Source organism: Poecilia reticulata, chromosome 16, assembly GCF_904066995.2.
Source record: "Poecilia reticulata chromosome 16, P_reticulata-male-v2, whole genome shotgun sequence".
Classification (NCBI taxonomy): Eukaryota; Metazoa; Chordata; class Actinopteri; order Cyprinodontiformes; family Poeciliidae; genus Poecilia; species Poecilia reticulata.
The window spans coordinates 20,068,616-20,085,069 of NC_088845.1; the positions used below are offsets into that span (position 1 = coordinate 20,068,616).

The following is a 16,454-nucleotide window of genomic DNA, read 5'->3' on the forward strand; positions in this document are numbered from 1 at the left end:
GGCCTCATAAATATTTATGGGAAAACCTGAACCGACAGTTGTTACAAAAAGTTATTGACATTTTCCTCACTGTTTACTTTTTATGTTTGATTTACTTCACTTTTTTGACTACTATCAAAAAAGTTACGCTCTTGTATTGTTCAATGAAAAAGCTGCATTTGATCCTAAGACAAGAAATGTTTAAATTGTGTGTAAGCTATATAGAAGGAAGACATTATATAAGTTAAATGAGAGAGTATTTAATAAATGAAATGTCTGGTAAGTGCCATCTTTTATTGGTGTAAACTTTGGTCCTCCTTCCAAGAATACTCATGAGTCTCAGACCCTCGGTATCTAGTATTCGGGGAAAATATGTGACATTCCAGGTTGGAATATAAATGCCATAAAATGACAATTCTGTGGAGATTGTATGAAATGGTATACTCGATGGAAAACGTTTTTGAAAGATAAAATATGTTTTTTTCTTTACATTTAATTTAAAGAACCTAGTCTCCAAAAGTTTATGCTTTTCTATTTGACGTTTTCTCATTATATTTATAAATTTGGGAACAAACCTTCATTGTATGTGTGTCTCCTTCGTCTGTACACCAGGTGGTAGTATTAACTCTAATACTGACTTGTGACCAGGAAAACAACGAAGAAGAGGGGATTAAGGAAGTGTTTATTTACTCGGTTCTCAAAAAAAAAAAAAAAAAAAAAATTTACTCGGTTCTCATTTTCAAGAGTTATCCTTGAAGACTGTAGGTATGCCATGACGTTATTGTAAAAAAATATTGTTAATGTATGTCTAACGTGATTTAAAAGACGTTGCCAACAGTGGATTACGGCCATTTTTTCGAGGGTGGCGTTGCTGTTAGCAAAATGCTAACTTTGCTTGAGGCTATTTCAAGTCACCTGACAGTGGTTTAGTACATTTCTAAACAAGGTCTTTGATAAAGCTGGTTTGTTTGCTAATTCAGTGGTTAGTCATCTTTTAAACGTACCTAATATCGCTATTTTCCGTTTTCTCACGTTTTAGGTCTATTAGCTATACCAAAGTGGAGCTAACTAAACATCTCCCTGGAACTTTGTTTCTTCCTTCAGCAGGGCCACTGTGCGTTTACCATGAACCTGGAACGACTTCCCAACGAAGAGAAACTCACTCTTTGTAGAAAATATTACTTGGGTAAGAAATATTTGAAAGGAATGCAAGCAGCTTTACTTGTCAATTTTTCGCATCTGTAACTGCTATAATCTCCGTTATGGAGCCCAAAAATGGAAACGGGAAGGGTGGCTTACATATTAAGTCCAGGAGTAATATGTTGGTGTCAGCATGATTTGGTTTCCTAAACCTTTAAATACTTGTGTTTTCTTTGTGTTTTCAGGTGGTTTTGCGCTTCTTCCTTTCCTGTGGCTTGTAAACGTTGTCTGGTTTTTTAAGGAAGCCTTTATGAAGCCGCCCTACACTGAACAGACTCAAATTAAAACATGTAAGTTTCGTGTACATTTTGGTGCAGAGTAATTAAAATGAACTAGAATTTAGTTAAATGCGTAAAACCTCATTTGCTAGGTATTTTAGCAAAATTTTACAATGGGTTATTTCTTAAAACCAAAAAAATAACCTAAAAGAATATTGAAACAACTTTTGAATGATATTTAAGGTCAACCATCTATGTTCAAAATTAAGACCGCTACATAATTATAGATTCACGTTGAAGCCTCTCAAAAAAGATCCCAAAAAAGCTTAATATGAAATGTTCAACATTTAATGCCAGATCTATATCTCTAAGCAGTGCAAACAGCCTCAGTGTTCTGTTTGTTACAGTAAATCATAATATCACCATTAAAAGCAGTAACGGAATATTCTATGGAACAAAAATATGTTCAGTATTTGTTTTTGTTTTTTTCAAATAAACATTACTATTGGTCCTAATATGAGGATAAATGTTGTTTTATTTTTGTCAACTTGTGACTTTGCATAGAGCGTACAAAGAAAATCATTAGATTTTTATTTCGTAAATAACAACCCTAAATAAGGCTTGGTTTATTTAAATGAATTACTACCAGACTCACTGGTAGAAACATGCATACCTTTTACCGATGATAGTCCACTGATGATAGTTTCTTGCCTTTTTTTTTAATCATGCATGGACTGGTGGTCAGAGTAATCGATCTTAAAAGCTCTCTCTCCGTTTTTCTGCCTCAATGTCAAAAAGTGCCCTGGGTAAATAATATATAATACAAGTTTTAAGTTAAAATACTTTCTCATTTTCTTCTCCAGATGTGAAGCGATCAGCACTGGGTTTGTTGTTTTGGGTCACAGTACTGACGACATGGATCACAATTTACCAACACTTCAGAGCACAGTGGGGGGAAGTGGGAGATTACCTTTCGTTCACAATTCCACTGGGCACCCCTTGAGACGTTTGACCGCCGACCATCCTGGAACAAAGAGTTTTCTCTTTAATAAAGCAAAAACAATTCAGTCTTTTTGTGACATGTATTACTTATAAAATGTTGATACTGTAGAACTCAAATTTCTGTATGTTTTTAGTTTCGAGCCTTTTGTTTTCTTTTTAGTACAAGCTAACAATGTGTTGTCAGTGGATGTGCATTAAGATTTGTTTAGGTGAGACAAATAATTTGATTCCACTGCTATTTTTTTTTCTTTTTCTAAAATATTGCTAAAATTACCTTGTGCACTCATGGTGATTTTTACTTTCTGACCAATAAATACTCTTAATCTATAATGTCTTTTAAATTGTGTGTAAATTTTAAGGTGGGTTTGTCACTCTCTTCTATAAAAGCCACAACTTTAAATAAGTAAAAAAGGGATTGTGGGACATAGTTACTCCAAAGTCACAACTATGCGGGAAAAAAATAGTAAATTTGACTTTGAGAATGAGTTTCAATGTCATTTTGATTTTTACTGTCAGTCATTGGTGAGATGCAGTGTCAAAACGTCAACTTTGAATCATAATTGAAATAAAATATAATTTTCAGTTATGAGATATAAAGTCATCAATTCAAGTTTTTATGCTGCAAGAGATACAAAGTTGCATCAGAGCTGTGACTTTGAAAATCTAAAGGTATATCTCCAAAATGGGCTTTTTAGAGAAGGCAGGTGTCTTACCTTTCTGCATCTATGAGCCTATGTTTTATTTTTCCTTATTGCTAATATGTCTCTCTGAGTCCAGACAACCAGTGGCGCCTGTTATGAAACTCAATAACTTAATCCCTCCAAATGTCCCCTCTTGGCCATCATCCTGTATGAGTCATAGCATAATCAGGGCCACTTTTAGTCACAGTCAAAGCTTAGGTGCCAGGTTTAGCATGGCTAGCTGGGAGAATATGTGCACATAACTGCTACATGTGTGAAGAACAGTGAGGATCAACATATGATGTGCCACCCAATGAAACCGGGTTGTGGAAGCATTTTATTTTACTGTGCTGCACTGCTTATTTATCCAAGACATTTAAATGACCATATATCTTCACTATACGCACTTAGCAGCTTTTAGGATGTTCCTGGAAATGTGTTTTTAGTATTTTTCAAGACACTTGATGAACTTAATACTGCCCATCCTGTTATACAACAGATGATTGATGATGTGTCAGGTACAGAACGCATGCTTCTACATGTGTCTGGGACCCACTCTTCTTTTGAACTTATTTTTAGAAGGATCCTCCCCAACAACCAACTTATCCCACAGTTGTTCTGATGTGTACACACTGGTAACAAGTTTATATTCATGTCATCGACACAATAAAGGAGGGCTGTAACAAACACTTTAATTGACAATAAGCCAGCAGCAGCTGTGTCATTCCCAAAACACATATCCATCTGCGGGTGGACTGGACCCCCAAGGGTACACGGTCTGGAATGTGACAGAGGCAAGGTGCCTCAGTATGAATGCACAAGTCATTATGCAACTGCAGTATAAAAGAGCCTGTGACAGTCAGTCACGTTCAGCACGGTCAGAGAAGGAAAACTGGAATCGGACAGATCGTTCCTCCTACTCAGGATAAGTGGGAACGCAACAGCAGGGGCTGGCATTTCTCTTCTTGCTCGCTTGTTTGATCAGAGAATACATAAGCGAAGGTAAGCTGCTCTTCACTGAGCATTTATTGCACTCCATGAAACTCTTGATTGTTCTATTCAATGTTTTTTTCTTATTAGGTATGGATTTTATTGTGCCTCCCTCTGTGACAACTGGTGGTATTCCATGGGAGAAGGTTTTACCTCCTCGGCTGAACGGGTCTCATGGCTATTATAACTGGTCGCCATCATTACTGATTCCAGAGACTGATAGTGTCAGCTCTGCAGAGGTAGGCCATTTCTTAAACCTAGAGTTAAAAAGAGCCAAGTAATAACACTTCAGACAAGCATAAAATGTTACCAAAACAATGTACTGCTAATCTTGAAATCAAATCTTAGTTTGAATTAAACACATCTTGTATTTCTCTTCATTAAGCACAGAAGACTGAATCGGTTAAATGCCCTCAAAGAAATCTTTCTCTTTTGTTTACATCATGCATGTTCAAATACATCAAATTCACACAAAATTCATCGAAGGAAGTATGTATTTTTTTGTGTATTTACAATAATCAATACCCTCTTCAAAAACATACATTATTTCAACTTGTGTTGACAGGTCTACTGTGATGAGATCGGATTTACAGTTCAAGTAGATGTGAAGCATTTCAACCCTGAGGACCTGCTGGTCAAAGTTGTGGGGGACTTTGTAGAAGTGCAAGGACAACACAAAGAGCAGAAGGTCTGTTTACCAAGAGGAACGCATATTTTTAATCTCATTTTGACTGTATGGGATAAAGGACATTCACTGGTGCACCTAATAAGAAAATGCGGTTTGCACTCATTCTTCACAAGATCCTTCTTTAAATAACACAAAGAAAGAAATGAGGTAACGAATGAATGATAATGCAGGAAAGAAAAAGGTAGAAAGCAAATAGATGGATGAAGGAACAAAGAAATGCTAAAAAAAAGAAAGTAAAAGTTGAAAGGAAGCACGAGAGAAGATAAAGAAGGAAAACAGTGAATAAAGAGGAAGGATAGAGGAAAATGGTAAAATATGAAGGACAGAAGGATGCTAGGAGGAAAGGTAGCCAAGACAACCTTTTTACAGATGGGATGTAGCATAATGTCTGTAAAAAACACATTTTCCTACATTTTTACTCCCCCAATCCCTCTTACCAGACCTGAAAAAATACTAAACTGAAAATCCTTTTACATTACCATGTTTTTGGGTTGTCTTTTTAAGAGTGTATTGGGAGCCCTGGTGTAATCTTCTAGCCAAAACAAAACTTAAAAATGACTGATTTATTCTTTAAGCTTGTATTTAACTGTCTCCTGGCAGAAGGAGGGCCACGGCTTTACAACGCTGCAGTTTAACCGCCGCTACCGAATCCCAAAGGGCGTGAACATCATGGCGCTGGAGTCAGCCGTCTCTCCTGAAGGCGTTCTCATCATATCAGCCCCAATGCTGCAGATCGAAGGCACCAGATGCCTGACTTAACACAGAGGCCTCTCTCGTCTTCGCCATATAAGAAAATAAAACAGCGGCCTTTGTAAACACTGGGATACAAAGCAGATTTACTCCCAGCAGCACACAGCATACCGAAACACCCGTCTGTTTTGTTTTGCTCCTGGCACTGTTCTGATATTCCCCGCTCTTTGTGGTTTGTATATAAAGTTCTCCCCCACTGTTGCTCATCGACCGTCCGCAGTATTTCAACGAACACGTCTTTGTAAATATTCCTAACTCACTGTTGAAGCTGCTATACCTTTGAGCAACATTTGTAAATGCACTATATTGTGATTGTAATTAATGCATATAGATGTATTCCAAACTGTATGTTGAAATATCATATAAATAAACTTTATTTCAATATAAAACACCAAAAAAAAACCAACAACAACAACAACTGTGATTTGTTCAAGCCACTGCTTGTCCTTCCTGGTATTCATTCAGCCTGACGTCCACCTCTCTGAAAGAAGAAAGAGGAAACATCTTCACAGTGTTGATTTTATGAATGAATCTAATAAAAAATCCAAAAGTGTCAAAAATAAGATCAGGTCAGAAATATAAGGCCATAAAAAAATGCAAACTGATTAAATTATAGCTTTATCTAAATCTACCTTATCTGATCTTTCACCCATTTTCTCTGTTGGCGAAGGACTTGCAACAGAGGGTCATCTTCAAACTCTTTTCCATCAGAATCTGACACAAAATACAGATGTACAGAAAGAAAAAGTTGATACTACAAGCATATGCAAGAATTGCAAAGCAGTATTGGAGTATAAATATTTCTTAATTATTGGCTGGACTGCGATCAAGCCACGGGATTACCTTCAGCCTCTTGAAGCAGCTGTGAAATGACCTCCAGGGAGTTCTGTGTAACATTTAAAGGAACGGGGGACCCTGAAGGTGAGGAGATGTTTTTAGGAGTAGAAACGGATGAAACTGGAGTCTTCTGAGCCACCGTAGGGAACAAAACCTCTGAAACTACCTGTTAAAAGTCCACCAAGTACAATGCTTGATTCAGATTGCAAGTTGTAGTGTTATTACACAAAATCACAAGATTTTTATATATATTTTTTTTTACACTGAACATATTGAAATGTGTACTCGTGTGCAAATTTATCATTGACTGGTGAGTGATATAGGTGCTCCGACCGTAAATATGCACCCTGTCTACCCATTTTCAAGAGAGGCAAGTATGCATGTGGGTAAAAGCAGAACTTGAACTGAGATTGTATTTTAGTAAGAATTAGAATAACGCTCAGCGTGCACATTTACTCACCTGTCCTAAGGCGGTGTGAACTGGAGAGGACGGAGGCCCATGACCGCCAGTGCAGCTTTCCTTTGGAACCGCCTTGCCTTCATTATGATGATGCTGCTCTTTTACTGATGCTGTGTTTTTTGGATTGCTCGAATATGAAGAACCCCTGATAGAACAGCAATCACAGCAAACATGTTAACCAGCTAAAACAATAATAAATGCATTAGAATATCTGTGAAAAGCTGATTAATTTCAGTAAATCAATCAAAAAGTGAAACTTATGTTATATTGAAACTTTTAAAAACAGTTTAACTTAATATATATGAGCTTGACTTTAAGAGCATAATTGCAGTAATAATTGAAATTTTAGAGGATATTCAGGTTTACTGAGCTACAGCTACAATAACTTGTTCATATTTCAATGCATCACCTCACAGCTTTCCTCTGGTGCCTGGAGGGAGGGGCTGTCTTCTGGTCTGACTCTTTTGTCACCAGTTTCTTCTTCTTGTTCTTATGGAGTATGTTTTGCTGACTAGGACCATCTCCTTGTCCAGAGGATGCATGCCGTGAGGCTGGCAAACACTCTTTGATAGGCCCATCACTGCTGGTTCTCAATAAGCTTTCTGAGACTTGGGTTTCTCTGTGGACAGCTTTGGTTTGGGGCTCAAGTGGCTTCTGTGAAACGCTTTGCTCATCATTAGCAAGAGTTGGCTGGTTGGGGCAGGGAAGGACATTGCAGAGTAAGTGCATGTGAGTAGGAGTATGGGAAAGAGTCTGGGTCTGAGACATCAAAGAAGAAGGGGGAACACCAGCAGGAAGGAAGCGTGGAGGACTTGGAGCTGGAGCACCTCGTCTGTGGGCCTCAGTGGTTTCTGCTTGGGAAGCCTTCATGTGTGGATGAGCGTCGCTTTCTGAGAAGCGTGGAGGCTGGGAGCTCAGTTGTTGCTGCAGATAGAACAAGGATTATAATCATGCTATTTTGTGTTTGACATAAAACAAATATACACTTTTACAATCCAGCATCATAAGCGTCTCCACTTACTGATGCATGGACCAAACTGGGGGCTTGCCAGCTGAAAGCAGAATCATGAAGCCCTGACTGCTTCATGGACCGGGACCACCCTCTAGCCTGCTCCATCTTCCTCCGTAATCGCCACTGGAACAAAATATCGTCCTCTGGGCGAGTGGGAGGTGTCATGGTGGCCATGACAGATTTCTGAGAGAAGGCAGCAGCAGCAGCTGGGTCTGGACCGATCACTGCTGTAAAGACAAAAAGCACAGTCGTAATGTTTGTAGTAACAAACACAAGACAGGGTACGGTTTCTTGCATCAACGACAGGAAAAACAGGAAATTAATGGCTGCATTCAAAGATGTATTTCACGTTATTTGCCTCACCAGTAGTTGACTTCGTCAAACTGGGAATCAAAGGCTGCCGCACTGGCTCGTCCACGCTGACTGGAGAGGAGAAATCGGAGCATCCTAGGCCATCTGAGCTAACAGGAATGGACCCGTCACTCGGACTACATTCGCTGTTGGGAAGATAACAGTTTTATTTCAACTCAAGAAGACTAACCACTTATCGGCTAGTTAATGCACTACACACCCCCTCAGTAGAAGTCTGCTTGCTCTTTCTTGAAGGTTTATTAAATCTGTATCATCATATTCCCCCTGAGAGCAGTCAGACCCAACCTGGGGAACAAAGGAAGCTGTTTAGCCCCAAACAACAGAGTGAGTGAATACTAATACAATACAGCACTTTAGGAAAAACTAAATGATAAATCTGAGGAAGCAAATTATCTGGCTTTCTAAGAAATGTCCTGGTAATTTTTGAAATCAGTTTTGGAAAGGATACATTTGACAACAGAAGGCTGAAGTGTGTATTTAATTATTAATAGTAGCACCTAAAGCATCTACAACTATGAGATGTTTTAAAATAGAACAGAAGGGTGTGCATGTAATCATTTACTTATATTAAAGGAAGAGAGTTTCCAGGGCACAACTAGCTTACCAACAAATCTAGACACTCAATATAATATTGATGAAGAGACCAACAGGAGGGAGATGAAATTCAGACAAATTTCCCTTTTATTGATTCTAATCAGTGATCCTGCAGGTCAAATGCTGAATTTTTTTTATTATTCATTAAAAGGCATCAAAACTAACACCCACCATTTTTTGGTATTTAAAGGCAAATAAATAACATGCAACTTGATGCTCTGTTTTGTTTAGAAAAAAAAATTATATTCCTGAATAGGGACATTTTAATTTCTTTCTTTTGTGTTTTATTCAAAACTACGAACTCTATTAAAACATGTTTTTGTTATGTTATGTGCTGTGGTTTTTAGAAAAGGAAAATCAGAACAGATCAATATTCAAATTGGTAGGTCAGACCTCAGTGAAAAGCAGAAATCTGTGTTGGTCAGGACAAAAAAAACTGATTAGTCTGTTTCTAATTGTAATTAGATCATTACAGTCTGCAGTACACCTGTTTTTTCCTGTCCAGATGGTTAGGCGAATCTGGCTTCACAGTGTTTAATTTGAGTAAACTTATTAATGCACTCACATTGAAGAACATGTCATGTTGAGGCTGTTCATCTAGACTGTCAGCGGTAGAATCATGGCCGTCTTTCAGGGACAGGGAGCATCCATTCATTGAAAAGAAATGTATATTATGTTTGTTTGTTAGAGAAAGAAAGCAAAATTCATAAGTTCATGATTTATCCACATAAGTACACCAACAGAGAGTGTACCTTTGTCTAGTGATTTAGCTGGGTTTGAACTGGGGACTGATGAATGGGTCATCCACCAAAACGGGAGCCGTTCTCCCCCAACAGTAGAAGCCATCTGTTGGCGCTCCGCTCGGCTCTGAGGCCGACCACGACGAAAACGTTCTATGTATCTGTAACAATACATATTAGTACTTCCCAAAGCAAAAATATACATGTATATATACTTACAGCGAGTTGGACAAGTATTCATAGTCCTTGAGCATTTTGTCACATTATCACCACAAACTTCAATGGGGATGCTCCTTCAGCAGAGATAAGGAAGCTTCAGATTTTAATTGACAGTGAGATGGATTGTGCTAAATGTTGAGCAAGTCAGGAAAATAGTCTGTTAGAGGATGTAGAAGATTTTGAAACAGGTGTGAACATTCACCTTCCACAAGACAAAGACCCGACTCTCCATCCAATTTGACTGAGCCATTTCCAAAGATGAACAAGGAAAAGATCTGTCACTATTTGTACAAAGCTGTTAGAGAAATATGTCAAAGGACCTGCAGCTGTTATTGCAGGAAAACATGGTTCTACATATTTCTGTGTAATTAGGAAATGCCACTCTTTCTTGATTTTTATCTGTAAACCCTTTGTCTCACACCTCACAGTTAAGATCTAATTTGTGCAAGTCTAGCACATAAGTTCAGACAAAATACACTGAAATTTGTGGTAATGACATGAAAAATGTGAAAAATTTGAGAACTATGAAAACATCTGCAAGGCACTGTAATTAGGAAAACAATGGGAAACATACTTTGCGAGTACAGAATCCTCCTTCACGCCAGATGGAACTGTGGATGTCTCTAATTTTGTAGAGAGTTTGTCTGGCAACATTTCAGGGACGTCAGCAGAGGATCCACATTCGGTAGAGGGCCAGATCTCGGTAAATACATGTTGTCCATCACTGGCAGGAAAATCATGATTTTCATACAGCTGTTGGCTTTCCCGGTTTAGAGAGCGAGGTGGACTATTAGAGGTCTGATGCAAACGAACAGGACTTAGAGTCTGTAAAAAGAAAAAAAAAGACCAAAAAAGTGAGACATTGCATTAGTAGATCAAGTCAATTAGAGATAAATTAAATTCCATTTAATTCCATCTTAATTAGAACACAACAGTCGAATTTGGTGTATCATCCAAATCAACAAAATTGGCAGCCTTGCGGATGACAACATAAGATCAAACCCCTACTGAGCGAGCAAAAGATGAAGTTCTCCACAATAAAATAATGCAGGAGGAGCTGCAAATGATGAGATGGAGGGATTTTAAGGTCCAGTTTGCAAATTAATTGTGTATATATTAATAACTGCATTTTAAACATACAATTTTCTTCTCCTTTTTTGACAGGGACTTCTTGAGTGATGGGTGGTAGTGAGCCCTCGTCTTCACCGTGGATACAGGTGGGAATGGATTCTGCCTCGTAAACAGTGGTCCGCTAAAATACAACACATTTTACTTACTATAATTTCTAATCACAAAAGTCCAAATGTGCCCATTGCTTCTTACCTGGATTTCATAGCAACTTCAAGATGTCACAGTTTAGTTTAACACTAACACAAATTGACGTCAGTATGAAAAATATTAATTTGCATCTTGACAAGCCACTTTTTCAGGGCTTGTCTGACCTTGTCTTCAATAGTTACCATGGAAGCAAACGCAAGGTGGAACGAAATAGCTAATGTAACTACACACAGCACGTGAGAGACCTGCTTAACCTAAAATCTAATCTTAAACAAAAATACATCACTTAAAAACAGTCTTTTTTTAAAAACTGTCAGAAGCTCTCGAGTCTGTCGACAGAAGCACAAGATATGTTTACTTCTACTTTTGTTCACTCACCAGCCAATAGACGACGAGTAGAAAATGACTGACGTATGATTTGTCCAATTACAGATGATACATTGTTTAGACAGGCACCAATCGGGTGATTGGAGACCGGCAGCGCGCGGAAGAGGAAAGCCATCAAAGAGCTTGTCAAAAACAAGCTAACTTAGCAACGGTAGTTGAGCTAGTACCTTTCATTCTCCGAAACAGTAATAAACGAAGTAAGGTATTTATAGGTAATAATATGTAATTATTTTGGAGCTACTAGAACGACACATTTTTAGTATAAGTTTCTATATTTAGAATTTAGATTGTGGACTCGCTTTAACAGTTTATTTAGGCTAATGAAGAAGGGTGGCTAACTGGCTGAACAACTAACCGTAGCTAACTGGCTAACGTTGCTGTTACCGAGTAATCAACAAGAGGTCGTTGTTAGCTCAAAGACCCCGTAAACCTCTGTTAGAGGTACAAAAACAGCTGTTTTAAGTCTGTTTTTCTGAGCAGCCCTTGGGAATAAACTGAAAAAAATGCACCACGTCAAGATAAAAACAGAAAGGCCAGGTAAGACATTCATAATTATAATACTTAATAAAGTTGCCACCAATCCCAAAATAAAGTACTTCGGAAATAATGTTTTGTATTTTACATTATTATTGTATTGAAAATTACTTGAATAGGATTTGTGTTTGCTTTTCATGAAGTGTAGAAAACATGGGAAAACTAAAATGGTACATTTGCATTTATTTTGCATCTCCTCTAAGATCGTCATTTTTTTTAAAACATCCCTTTCTAAATCTCAGTGTATTTGTTAATTACTGTTTTATGAATCATTTTGCTTCTTTAGATCTGGAGAGCACAGGTGCTCGTGGCAGGTTGGATGCTGTCCTAAAGGGTCTCGTAGAAAAGACTGAAAATGAAAGGTTTGTAAAATTGTGCTTATAATCAATATATTGATTATCACAACTGTGAAAACTTTTGATGCTAACAGTTGTTTCTCTACACTTTAAACAGAGAACCAAATGAAGACCCAGGAAAGTTGTCAGTGGATGCTTTAAACAAGTATGGACTAGTATTAATTAATTTATTCTTTCACTTTATTAAACTTAGATATCTTTTTACCTCCACATTATTGCACCTTTGTGTCAGTATTGTTGGATTGTAGTCACCCAATGGCCTCTCTGCTCATTTTAGAGATTTGTCTCCGTCATCTGCTGGAAAAAGGTAAACATGTTTTTTGATGAACATACACATGTACACGTAGGTCCCAATGGTTAAATTATTTTTTTTTTTTCTTCATTTTCAGACCTTCAGCAAGATTTCCACAGCACAGAAGGAAGAAAAGAAAGGAGATGGATGAGGGCATCCCAGAGACCAATCAACATAAACAGAGTAAATTGAATGCAGATATTAATACAGTGACAGTTAGATTATTAATTGTGCCTCATTTATTGTTGGTCCATTTATCTATGTACTGTATTGTGAATTTGATCTCTTTTTATATGTCCTTGTATTTTCTGCCTTTTTCCCTTTTATTTAGATGCATACATTATTAAGTTGTTTGATCGCAGTGTTGATTTAGCTCAATTCAACACCACCACCCCACTGTATCCAATCTGCCGTGCCTGGATGAGAAACAATCCTTCCTACAGGGAACCTGCGGCTTCTCCAAGCTCCCCTCAAAGCATACCAGAAGAGGAGGTGGGAGTGTTAATAAGTTTGTCACTTTTATTTTCTTCATCACACACAAGCATTAACAAAAAAATTAGCAGAGTAAACTCTGGATGTTTATGACATTACAGTTGATGTTTTTTTTTGTTTTGGCTGTTTTTTTTTTTTTTTAAAAGCGAAAACATTGGTTAGGTAAATGTTTTTCTTGAACAGTTATAACCCATACTTTTTTTTGAATCTGTTTTCCATTTCCTTCTTCATCTTATGTTTGAGATTTCATGGAAACCAAGTCAGAACAAAAGGAGACAGATGCATAAAAAATGACTAAAAACTCCTAGGGTTCTTGTGGTTTTTAAAGTAAAGTGGTCATGTTCAAAGTGGGCAATTATGTAGTCAGTTTTAATAATGTCTATATAACCCTGTGAATATTAGAAACCTGACTTTGGAAAATCTACTTTACAAAGCATTTTTTTTTGCCACATATGTGGAAGTAAACAGCTAAACATTTAAGTTGGGCCAAATATCTGTTTTCATGTGGGTAGAGCCTTATTTGCAATTTAGTTAAGGTTGTTTTTAGTAGGTGACACATTTGTTAAAGCTCATCTCTGAATTATTACATTAGAATAGCTTGCATGAAAACGTTATTAAATTAGTTTTAATTTTGAAAAATAGTTTTTTGTTTTTTTTAGGTCACAGACATGATGAATGGCAAAGGTCAGAATGTGTACCGACTTCCTCCTCCATCTGCCTGCCCAGTTAACCCCTCTGGTGAACTCATCAATCTCAGGATCCCACAGACTGAAAAGCCCACTATTTCCAAGGTTCTAAAATCATGTGATTATTTCAGTGATATTTTTTTCTTTTTCAATTTTACTGGGAAATGGAAATACAAATCTCTACTTGTATACTATCTGTGGTGAATAAAGTTGCTCTCTTTGCACAGTTCACAGAGGTTCCTGTATCAGGAGCTCTCATCAGTGACCACATGGAACGCTGGAAAAAGATTAGACAGAAGTAAGTTCTTCATGAGCTGTTTTAGACCCTTTATCATTGCTTTTTGTTGTTTGTTGGAAAGATTTATTCTTGCTCAGAAACAGTCATGATAGTCCAATATTCACTTTCGGTGTCATCTGGGACTGTAGTTAATCTGATTCAGGATGCTTTTACCAACACTTATTGGTTAATTTATGATTAAGCAAGACTTGTGTGTTGGCAAAGCTATCTGTTTTGAACGTAAAGGGTGATTGTCAAAAACATATACGATTAAATAAATTAACTGTGGACAACCTGCCCATGAAAGAGTGAGCCAGCATTTCCAAGAGATTAAACTGCCAGAAAGTTATGGGGAGTTAAAATAAAAAACTTTTGAGAGCTTGAGTTTGCCTTTAAACTTTGAACACTCCCAGCTGCCCTCAGGTTTCCAACAAAATAGCTGCACAGCTGGTGCCATGGAAACTAAATGAAACCTTTAAAGATTTTTTTCCCAAATTTTCAGGATTAACACTTGCACCTACCTTTCTGAGAAGTTAAAAATACACTACAGCAAATTAAAAAATATATATTTTAAAAGTATTAGTAAATCAAAGAAAGTCAATGCAGAGATCTTAAATCAGAGTGATGTGAGTAAGATATAGTTTTTTTGGTCATCCAGTTCTGGGTTCTTTGACATTTTTTTTCCCTTTTATTTTCATTTCTGTGTTTTTGCTGGTTCATGCTGTGTAACCTTCTTTTGTGTTGGAGAAATGACTTCCTCACAAACGAGAGCGTGTTATACCAAATAGGTTTCCCGTGATCCCTACACATCATATGTGATAAAAGTTGCTCCATGGGGAAAATCAAATTTTTGGAATTCTTCAGAGCTTCCACTGTGCTCCTTTTTACCCACAGTGGTTCAGTAACTGAAATAAGCAGAAAGGGAAAGAAATTGGGTGCTAAGGTCATACTGTGTTTGGGTAACCAGTTGTGGTGCAATTGTTTTTGGTAAAAAACATTTTGAGAAATGACTTTGTTCCCCATTTGTTTTGAAAAGAAACGTATCTTAAGTTCCCCACATTTTCTACATACCATTTTCTACATAGATGCAAGAATATTAATTGTGAAATTTTTATAAAATGAGAATGGTGTAAATGCTAGCAAATAATAGCAGCAGGTTCGTAGTACAATAGAAACAATATCTTTTAACAATAATTAAATATGTCACAATGAACATTTTTTAATAGTTTTATATTTAAAAGCTTTTTTTTTCTTGCCGTAGATGGAAGGAATGCTCCAATAAAAACCAGATGAGATACAGTGAGAGCATCAAGGTTCTGAAGGAAATGAAGGAACTCTATGACCACTGACTGCCTGCCTTGTATTTGTTAGCTACCGAAAGGACTCTTCACAGTTGGAAAGGAGCCAATCATTCATAGTTGATGTTCGATGACTCCTGCATACAACCATAGATGAGTAAAAAAAAAAATAGCAGAACTTTGAACCTTAACAGACTTTTTGACCCTTAAGTTACAGAAAAGATATTTGACAATTTCCTGTGTGGGGCTATGTTGGAGTGTCAGACTTGATACTCAAGTACATTTTGTGTAAATGTCTAAATAAATGACATTTTCGGTGGTATTTTTCTCACACACACACACTGGTACGTCCTTGATAGAATCCAGAAATGATTAAAGTCTACTGTAATGTATTCCAGTGTTTGTGGTTTATGTTTTTTTTATCTATTACATAGATCTTTGTAGCAAAAAAATTTGAGCTGAAATGGTTGGTTAATTTCTAAACACGAGTTATCCATATTGATTTTTTTTTCTTGGAACATGCTTGATTTTTCTTTGTCTTTATCATGACTAATTAAAAGAGCTCAGTTTCATTATTCTGCAAGCGGGGGAGCCCCAAAAATCGGGTGTTCTCATTCTTTATCTCAAATGCAACGGACCTGATTAGGTATCAGGTAACAGAACCAAAAGACATACATTTCTTGGAATAATAAAAAAATTATGGTTACTGCAGCAACAAATTACTGCAGCATTTCACTATAGTGTCATTTAACTTCAGACTGAAGTTAACATACTGGACTTCTGTCTCATTGGCCTACTTTGTAGTTTTCTCATAATTGCTAGTTTGGTAGAATTGCAATAAGTGTAACTGGATAGATGCAAAGTTCAACTTCATTTGGTAGCTGTGGTCATTGTGTACTTGACTTTTTCATGTACCAGTAGTTTATATGTAATTCTCTGCCCAATATACAGTAAAAAGATGTAGTTATGTCTTTCTTTCAAAAGTTGTCTCTTCACTTTACAGAGAATATTGACTCATTAAGTCAGTTTGTTTCAGTACTTGTATCCAATCCAAATTCCAGAGTTTCAGTTCATCATGTTCATGTTCAACCCTATACCTGATACATGCAGGTT

The 16,454-nt window shown here is 37.0% G+C and overlaps 4 protein-coding genes across 8 annotated transcripts; 3 read left to right on the plus strand and 1 right to left on the minus strand.

Annotated features, from left to right (window-relative positions):
- Positions 1-619: 619 nt before the first annotated feature.
- psenen (presenilin enhancer, gamma-secretase subunit) lies at positions 620-2,729 on the plus strand. 5 transcript variants are annotated; one of them, XM_017309374.2, is made up of 5 exons: positions 620-663; positions 700-744; positions 1,084-1,165; positions 1,365-1,469; positions 2,261-2,729. In XM_017309374.2, exons 3-5 carry the CDS (start codon positions 1,105-1,107, stop codon positions 2,398-2,400), a joined length of 306 nt encoding a protein of 101 aa, XP_017164863.1. In that variant the 5' UTR covers positions 620-663; positions 700-744; positions 1,084-1,104; the 3' UTR covers positions 2,401-2,729. The 5 variants fall into 5 exon arrangements, with proteins under 5 accessions (XP_017164863.1, XP_017164864.1, XP_008430631.1 ...); XM_017309375.2 differs by having other exon boundaries at positions 700-740; XM_008432409.3 differs by having other exon boundaries at positions 646-663; positions 700-740; positions 1,087-1,165.
- A 1,203-nt stretch (positions 2,730-3,932) lies between these two features.
- Positions 3,933-5,708, plus strand: hspb6 (heat shock protein, alpha-crystallin-related, b6). The gene is made up of 4 exons (XM_008432405.3): positions 3,933-4,081; positions 4,160-4,308; positions 4,635-4,757; positions 5,358-5,708. The coding sequence occupies exons 2-4, from the start codon at positions 4,162-4,164 to the stop codon at positions 5,514-5,516; spliced, it is 429 nt and encodes a 142-aa protein (XP_008430627.1). The 5' UTR covers positions 3,933-4,081; positions 4,160-4,161; the 3' UTR covers positions 5,517-5,708.
- Positions 5,709-5,857: 149 nt separating this feature from the next.
- proser3 (proline and serine rich 3) lies at positions 5,858-11,454 on the minus strand. The gene is made up of 13 exons (XM_008432403.3): positions 11,065-11,454; positions 10,882-10,993; positions 10,316-10,566; positions 9,535-9,683; positions 9,348-9,409; positions 8,388-8,473; positions 8,180-8,313; positions 7,826-8,043; positions 7,214-7,728; positions 6,805-6,949; positions 6,351-6,510; positions 6,140-6,221; positions 5,858-5,988 (listed from the first exon to the last, which is right to left on the minus strand). The coding sequence occupies exons 1-13, from the start codon at positions 11,073-11,075 to the stop codon at positions 5,937-5,939; spliced, it is 1,977 nt and encodes a 658-aa protein (XP_008430625.1). The 5' UTR covers positions 11,076-11,454; the 3' UTR covers positions 5,858-5,936.
- An 84-nt stretch (positions 11,455-11,538) lies between these two features.
- Positions 11,539-15,733, plus strand: lin37 (lin-37 DREAM MuvB core complex component). Its single transcript, XM_008432404.3, has 9 exons — positions 11,539-11,943; positions 12,227-12,302; positions 12,394-12,441; positions 12,574-12,603; positions 12,686-12,771; positions 12,920-13,080; positions 13,740-13,871; positions 13,994-14,064; positions 15,305-15,733. Exons 1-9 carry the CDS (start codon positions 11,910-11,912, stop codon positions 15,390-15,392), a joined length of 726 nt encoding a protein of 241 aa, XP_008430626.1. The 5' UTR covers positions 11,539-11,909; the 3' UTR covers positions 15,393-15,733.
- The last annotated feature ends 721 nt before the right edge of the window (positions 15,734-16,454 follow it).

What these genes read in the sequence shown, in the direction of transcription:
- psenen (XM_017309374.2), top strand. Translation starts at nt 1,105, where the DNA reads ATGAACCTGGAACGACTTCCCAACGAAGAGAAACTCACTCTTTGTAGA. An exon ending in TTGTAGAAAATATTACTTGG is followed by an intron (nt 1,166 to 1,364) that starts GTAAGAAATATT and finishes TTGTGTTTTCAG; the next exon opens with GTGGTTTTGCGCTTCTTCCT. An exon ending in ACAGACTCAAATTAAAACAT is followed by an intron (nt 1,470 to 2,260) that starts GTAAGTTTCGTG and finishes TTTCTTCTCCAG; the next exon opens with ATGTGAAGCGATCAGCACTG.
- hspb6 (XM_008432405.3), top strand. Translation starts at nt 4,162, where the DNA reads ATGGATTTTATTGTGCCTCCCTCTGTGACAACTGGTGGTATTCCATGG. An exon ending in ATAGTGTCAGCTCTGCAGAG is followed by an intron (nt 4,309 to 4,634) that starts GTAGGCCATTTC and finishes TTGTGTTGACAG; the next exon opens with GTCTACTGTGATGAGATCGG. An exon ending in GACAACACAAAGAGCAGAAG is followed by an intron (nt 4,758 to 5,357) that starts GTCTGTTTACCA and finishes GTCTCCTGGCAG; the next exon opens with AAGGAGGGCCACGGCTTTAC.
- proser3 (XM_008432403.3), bottom strand. An exon ending in AGCAGACTTCTACTGAGGGG is followed by an intron (nt 8,314 to 8,387) that starts GTGTGTAGTGCA and finishes TCTTCCCAACAG; the next exon opens with CGAATGTAGTCCGAGTGACG. An exon ending in TTTGACGAAGTCAACTACTG is followed by an intron (nt 8,044 to 8,179) that starts GTGAGGCAAATA and finishes TTGTCTTTACAG; the next exon opens with CAGTGATCGGTCCAGACCCA.
- lin37 (XM_008432404.3), top strand. Translation starts at nt 11,910, where the DNA reads ATGCACCACGTCAAGATAAAAACAGAAAGGCCAG. An exon ending in GATAAAAACAGAAAGGCCAG is followed by an intron (nt 11,944 to 12,226) that starts GTAAGACATTCA and finishes TTGCTTCTTTAG; the next exon opens with ATCTGGAGAGCACAGGTGCT. An exon ending in GAAAAGACTGAAAATGAAAG is followed by an intron (nt 12,303 to 12,393) that starts GTTTGTAAAATT and finishes CACTTTAAACAG; the next exon opens with AGAACCAAATGAAGACCCAG.